General features: G+C 43.0%; 1 protein-coding gene across 1 annotated transcript; it reads right to left on the bottom strand.

Annotated features, from left to right (window-relative positions):
- Nucleotides 1–6,063: 6,063 nt before the first annotated feature.
- Nucleotides 6,064–6,981, bottom strand: LOC309576499 (G-protein coupled receptor 55-like; the record flags this gene model as incomplete). The annotated part of the gene is made up of 1 exon (XM_082287848.1): nucleotides 6,064–6,981. The coding sequence occupies one exon, from the start codon at nucleotides 6,979–6,981 to the stop codon at nucleotides 6,064–6,066; it is 918 nt and encodes a 305-aa protein (XP_082143974.1).
- Between the last annotated feature and the right edge of the window lie 391 nt (nucleotides 6,982–7,372).

Genomic DNA, 7,372 nt, shown 5'->3' with positions numbered 1-7,372 from the left:
GACATGAGGTGGGAGCTGTAATGTGACTGGGGAGAATGTTAGGAATAAGATTCTTGGACGCATGCAGTGGAGTTCTGGAAAAACAAATGCTTCATCTAATGCAAACAAAGTAGTTTTCAGTAAGGGAGTCTGGCTGCTGTGTTGTTCAAGTTAAACAATCTGATAGCCTGAAAGTTAGAATGGGTGTATTTACCCACAGGATTGGATTTTTGGTTGGCAAAAAGTGGGAGAGAGATTTGGGACATCTTCTAAAGATGTTTTGTGACAGGTGTATGTGGGCATCACCAGGCAAGTGACACAGGCTAATTTGAGAGAGCAATAACCCATAATAGCATAGAGCATAAAAATTATTTGAATGGTGTGATTATGTCCAGAAATGAAATCTGGGATAAGACTCAGGGATACTGCCTGGTTTCTGCCCTGCTGTTCCAAACCAAGGTAGCATATTAGTCTATCCTCAGTATTTTGTGTTGCAAAGGAGAGGGCCATTAAAGGTCTCACTATTGCTGCTGAGTGTCGTGTTGAGTTTTTTCTTACCATTATAGCATGGAGTGGGTTACAAATGCAAATGTGTCCAGCCCATTGCTTTACCTCCTCCCACTCCTGATAGCCTACATGTGTTTTTTCTGAGGAATCATAAGGCAATGTATGTTGGGCTGTGGGTTTGAATTAGGTGTAATCTGTCTCCTTTTGTATGATTTTTGCTGTGAGAGATGGGCAGAAGTGAGATGGACCAGGAATAGCCCATCTCTGCTCAATTCCACATTGGAGGCTGGGTGGGATACCTCAGGGCATCTCAAAAGGAAACAAACACCCCCTGTCACACAGCAGGGTCCCACCCCAAGGTCTTTGTGCAGTTGCAGGTGGGAGCAGCAGCAAGAGTTGAGCTCTGAGTGAAACAGTGTTTTACACCTCAGGTTTCCTTCTGTCTTCTCACTGCTCAAACAAAAAGGTCTAAATAGTATGTTTGTTATTAATACCAAGTTATTTTGCTCTGCATGAGGGAAACAAGCCTGCCTGCAGGGTTTTTACTGCTATGCCAAGCTGGGTCTGGCAAAAGTCACAGTCCTTTTTTTCCTGCCCCCTTCCAGCTGCACCTTTTTCAAACCACACCACTTCCTATCAGTATGAATGAAGTCAGTCAGGTCTCTGCTGTCTGCAACTTCTTGTGTTTTCTTTCCTAAGCTCCTCTTTAAACTGATAAAAGCTGTGTCAGACAGTCTCCTTCACTGTCTCAGTAGTGATGGCAGGCCAAGCAGACCCAGGTTAAATGCTGGGCTCTGGGAGGTGGCTTTACTTGTAGTCACAAAGTTAATACTTACCCAGGAATGGTTGGGATTCTTGTGGTGTACTCTGAAGTGTAATCTAAACTGGATTTCCTGGGTTTGTAATGCTTAGTTTTGGATTAACAATTGCCCACCACTGTTTGTAGCTCTAAACTGCTGATGCTTGCTCTCAAACATAGTCCCAGTCTAACGCCCTTTTTGTCTTGGAATAGAGATAAGGATTAATAGGAATCTGTAGCCTACAGCAGATGTGAGGTTTTACATCGTTTGATGTCTGCAAATGGCACTGATTCAGCTCTTCTTCCTGGGAAATATTTCTGGTTCCTCATAGATTTTTCATTTTAACACTGTCCCACAGCAACTTTTTTATCACATTAGAAAATGTGGTAAATGCCATTCTTATGAAGTGACAGTGTATAAAATCAGAATAATAAGAATAAACAAAATGAAGGAGGTTGTAGGCGTCCTTTGCATTTCCCAGTAACTAGAGACACTGATTCATTAGTTTGTTGCTATGGTAGACCTTTCTCAGTAGCAAGAAACCCAATGGAGGGAGAACCCTCAGCTTTGCTAAAGGATTCAGTGCCTCCAAAAAGCTGAAGGCAGAGGGTTGTGAAAGGGAAGGAAGGATGAGGACAGGGATGAGTAAGGCAAGCTGGAGCACCTGACTGAATTGTAGCTTTGCACTGGCCAGCTGCAAATCTAGGAGCAAATGGCACAGGTCGGGTGTGAGATCAGTGTCCTCTCTCCAAAACGGGACCCACACAGGGCTCTGCGTGTCCCTGTCACACCGAGGTCAGCCAGGGGCATTCTCCACCACTTTGTGGTCCCACTTAGGACATTTTTACTTCTTTGTGAGACTTCCACCAGTAAATGCTGCAGATGGAAAGAGCATGCAAACAGTTTTGCGCTGTGGGGAAATAGCTGTGAAGGGAGATGGGGTGTGATTTCTGCCTCTGCCTATCTGTAGAGCTTCACTTTCACAGCAAAATTAACGATTTCACTTCTCAGAGGGCTTTGGCCTAGGATCTACAGTGCTGCAAATTCCTCTTCAGACCATGTTGCTGTCCTTCTTCAGAGAGAACAAAGGGCAATTTTAACCGATTTTAGCAGCAGTAAAAATGCTAAAACATTTTGAGAGAAATGAAGCAAAAAAAAAAATCTCTATAAAACCCTTTTTATTTCTGTTGAGACTTACTTTCCTGAAGTTTTTTCTCATTACCACTGATCACAGATGTGATATTGTTCATGGTAAATACTTTTTTTCCATTTGTTGTATGTGAACATCTTTCATAAAATATATAAAGTGATTTTTTTTTTACTTTTTTGTTTTTTATTACTAAAATAGTGAAAACTCTGTAGAATTTTCTGCATGCCTGGTAGCTGTGTTGATTCTTTCTATTTGGGAGATGAATGCTTTGGTTGGGATTTCCCTGGTTATTTGTAAATATCATCAGTGATGTTTTCTTTTAACCTTTTATTCTCTCCGAAGCCAAACAGATACTTCCTGAGCCTGACAAATAAGATAATAGTTGTACTAGAAGACAAGCAATTTGGAAAGCGAAGGACAAATGTGCAGAGTTAATCTAAGTCTGAGCTTCACTGCTTTCCCAGGTGAGTGAGGCTGCAGGGAATAGAGCATTTGCTGCTGAAGGACATGCCCAGTCTCTCAGTGAAGCCTGCAAATAAGTGAGTGGGAAAATTGCTTATGTGAACAGGATACAGGCTTGAATGTCTGCAACACAAGCCACTTGGTAAGAAATCTGGCAGCCTCAGGGTGCATTTTTGAAAGGCCTCTCAAATGAAATGCCTTGGTTGGCCCAAAGGATGAAGTTCCCCAGCAAAGAAGCTTCATCGACTGCCATGACCCACTGAGATCTCTGGGTTTTCTTTCTTTTTTCTTCATATGATTTTCAGGTTTTCAGATTTTTTTCTCCTTTTATTTTTTAGCACTCTATGTCTTTAATATTCTCTTGGTGAAACCTTGTGTAATGATTTAGATATAAATGCCTGCCAATGAGCAGGCTGCTGCAGTTACCCACCTGAGCAAAGAAAGGATCAGACCACACTAGATTTGACCTGGACAGTGAATGTTCAGAGGCCCAGAGGGAGTAAGATCCAGCAGGGAACTTTTGAGTAGAAAGGGTTGCCTTTACAAAATTCTGATTTCTCCCAGGAATCTAGAATGAAAGTCGTTACTGTGCCCTGATCATTAGTGCTCTCTTAGAGCTGGCAGGGGCACTGTGAGCCATGTGGAGAGGCAGGGAGCTCAGGCAGTGCTTGGCTGTACCCTGTCCATAGGCAGGTACTAGCTTTTCCACACCTCAGCCTGTTTGTTTCTAGACAAATCAATGGCCAGGATCACTGGAGAAACAGAGGAGATGCTCAGGAGAAGAAGAAATGCCTCAAGCATTTTTAACTTGTTCCTTGTACAGTGTTAACAAGGCCTAATCTGGTCAACATTGCAGCCCCTTCTAAGCGGTATGTTATTGCTGAGGAAGGTAGCCTAGAAGCCAAAAATTCTTAAATTTAATGTTCATCTCCCTGTTGTCTATCAGCACTCTAAATTAAATTACAGTGCAAGTTACTTTATGATCTGTGGGACCAAGGACAGCAGGGTAACACAACAAAGAACAGGCATTCTTGGAAAAAAGCTGAGCAACAGAGGAAGCATAAAACTAGAGGTGAGCTTCTAGTCTCAGTTATTGCAGTATAAGCCCAAAGTCATGTCAGTGAAACTAATGGAGCTGCCTCAGGCTACAGGAGAGCAATTGAGATCAGTTTTCTTAAACACTTTGGCATTTTCTGCCTCCCAAGGTACTGACGCAATCCCCATTCCCTCTGTTCAGGCATTATCAGTTAAAGTGGAGGCCCTCTTGGCATGGCTACTGCTTTGAGATGTAAAATAACTCTTTTGCCTCAGCACTATTTTCTTCTATGATTTGTTAACTCTTTTTCCAAAAGGAGCCTGAAGTCGCAATGGTAAAATCTTTGTGTCTACTGAAGTATAGTTAGTTAAGAGGTAAGTTCTGAGCAATGACCTGATAAGGATTCCCTATCTGCTCGCAGGGAAGCTAGTCAGATATTCTGAAATTACTGAGGGATTCAATGGAAATGGCCATTGATATGGGGAGGGAATTCTTGCTGGAATATCCTGGTGAGTTTTATTTTCATGCATATTTTTATAACCAGGACATAGGGTAAATACACAGTCCACGTCTTCTCAGAAGCACAGTTCATCACCTGAACACCAAAAGGACTCTGTAATTAGTAGCACATACTTAGGTCTGCGCTGGTCAGTGTTCCCAACTGGAACTGGATTTCTTTGGTACGATCTCATACATAGATGTAGCAACTTCAAAACCACTAACTTTGACAGACCGGAGCCTCCACATGTAAATCGCCAGCTCAGGGGAGAACTCAATACACAGTTTGTGCATTATCCTTGTCAAAAGTGTATGGAAAAGAGACAGTTCAAAGGCTGGGATTAGTATCCTTGCCTAGAAAAGGTACTTCGAGGATCCAGCTCAACATGAATATGAAAACTATTTGGCTTTGATTGTTAAATCAGCCTCATCCCTCAGGAAGGTGGCAGCTAATTGCTGGGACAGTGATGCAGGCAGCAATGGGGGTCACCCAGAGCAGTGGGCTGGCTCTCTGCAGGCTGGATGCACATTATCTTTGGGTTTATCTGTGCCTGTGAGCACTGATAAGAAGTAACTGACTGGCATGTTAGGCTCTCACTGCTTGATTATTTTTTATTGCCTTGTTTGTTTGGGGAATGGTAGAGCTCAGCTTGCTCTGGGTCCAAAAGGTTGCTTTCCCCCAGGGTTCTGTGTTTCTGACTACTGCTTTAGGGATCAGGGCTGATCTTATCCCCCATAAGGGTGGGGGTTGTTCCTTCAGGTTCATGTGTTTGCCACTACATTGGACTAGGAGGTTTTATTTCATGCTCTTGTTTGGTTTGGCTCTGTTCATGAAACTAGGTTTGTAACCAAGCAGGAAGGAACAGATGTGAAAAGCCTTCAAGTAGGAGAGGAGCTGATGGAACTGGGGGAGTCATTTTGTGCTGTGTGGGGGTTTGAGCCAGTGGCAGCATTAGTTAGATGTGTGATGAGGTAGTCACAACAGCTGTCACTAAAAGAAGAGCTGCTCCTTACAGAGCAAGTCAACCAGTGGAGGAATGACATGGAGATCTTGCTATACCCATGTGAACCTAAAGCTGCCTTTGCATTTAGAGTTACAATCCTTATTTTCTTTTTTAAAGAGCATGTGCAAGCCTAAACCCGACAGGTGCATGTATGTGAGTACAAGTGTACATGACCAGGACAGGGGTGGCAACAGAATTTAGTCTGAAGCTTTCTACCATGAACTTCAAGTCTTTGTTTCTTAACAGACCAAGTCGGTAGTGACTAAAGTTTTGAGGAAGGTTTGCAGGTACAGTGTGGACAGGGAAGCTGAAATATGCTACCACATGTAAGTGAACATTTTTTTCTTTTCCATGTAAAGAAGAGTCACATCCAAAGAAATATACATTACTATTTATATGAATAATGAAATTTCTTTTTACCCATAAATAATAACAGAAAACATTATGGAAAGATATAAAAAATGTTAGGTACAGTCTCCTGGAAATGGACATAGTTCTAGTTTCTAGGAAATATTTTCAGATGTGAATATTTAAAGCAAATTGCTTAGGCAAGAAGTTCAGAACCCTGTACTTTCCACAAAAGCCTCTCCACACATCATCCCAAGTAATGAACATGCAGTATATAAATCAAGGCTTTTGCATGGCTCTTTTTTCACTGTTTTGCAATGGGTCTTCCAAGGACTCCTTTAAAACAAAATAATAACACACCCCATCAAGACAGCAGTTCAGGTTTGCCCAGCAAAGAGTGACCTGAACAGTGTTTCGTAGCACTTGTTGAAAACTGATGTGGATGATGTTGTTCTTCACCAAAAAGTACATGAAGTATGCCACGTGATAAGGTGTGAAACACACCAAAAAGGCAACCAGGTTTGTCACCACTATCCTTTCTGCTCTAGTGCTGTGTGTTTGGGGGTTGTCCGGGTTTCTGTGCTTTCTCAGGCACCTGACAGTTTGGGCAGTGCAGAAAGTCATGGCTGCCATACTGCCAAAGAAGATGATCTCCAAGGTGCTGAACAGGCCTGTGTTTTCCCATGTGCTCTTGGAGAAGTTATGGAAGCAGGATGAAATGTTGTGGCCCTTTCCATGCAGTTGGAAAGTAGAGACTGTCCCCACAGAGGTGCCCAGGCAGATGAGAGCACAGACCATGGCAGCTTTCTTGATGGATCTGAGGGTGAGGGCCATGAAAGGGTACTGGATAGCAATGTACCGGTCCACGCAGATGCACAGGGAGATGAGGATGCTGCCATACATGTTTACAAAGTAAAGGCTCTCCAAGGTAGAGCAAAACACAGACCCCAAGTTCCAGTTGTCCTGAAGGTGGTAGGAAATGATTTTAAAAGGAAGAGTAAACAACAGCAAAGTATCCAGGAATATAAGGGCTATCATGTAGACTGTAGATTCTGACAGCTTTTTAACCTTAAAAAACAGGAACCACAGAGCCATTATGTTGAACAGCAATCCCAGGATGAAAGTGGGTGTGTACATGATGAGCTGGAACAGCTCCACAGTAGCACTGATATTGCCTTTGCCATGGGTGTCATTCATATCTCCAGGTATGCTGGAAGAGAAGAAAATCACCACAAGGAGGGATGAAGATCACATATATGACACAGTACAAAGGCCAATGAGATCTCTATGTGTCCACAGTCTTGGAAATGCTTTTTTCCCCTCTTGGGCTGCTGTGTGCAGGGGCAAGGTTGTACCTCCAGGTGGGGATAGGGCTTTCTGGTGTCCAAGCCTCACTCACACTGTTACCTGTTACCCCAGACTGTGCTGTCCTGTAATTTAGGCAGGGCAGAGTATGCGGCTGCACCATCTCCTTGGAGAGATTCAATCTCTGCAGAAACAAGGTAGCAGACCCTGATTTTAGGGTTTCTTGGATTGTGAGGGTGGAAACAATTACTTGGATCCGGTTTCCTGCATCAAACTATCAAAA

This window comes from Coloeus monedula (genome assembly GCF_965178545.1).
Source record: "Coloeus monedula genome assembly, chromosome: 10".
Lineage (NCBI taxonomy): Eukaryota > Metazoa > Chordata > Aves > Passeriformes > Corvidae > Coloeus > Coloeus monedula.
This window is presented reverse-complemented; position numbering and strand designations above follow the sequence as displayed.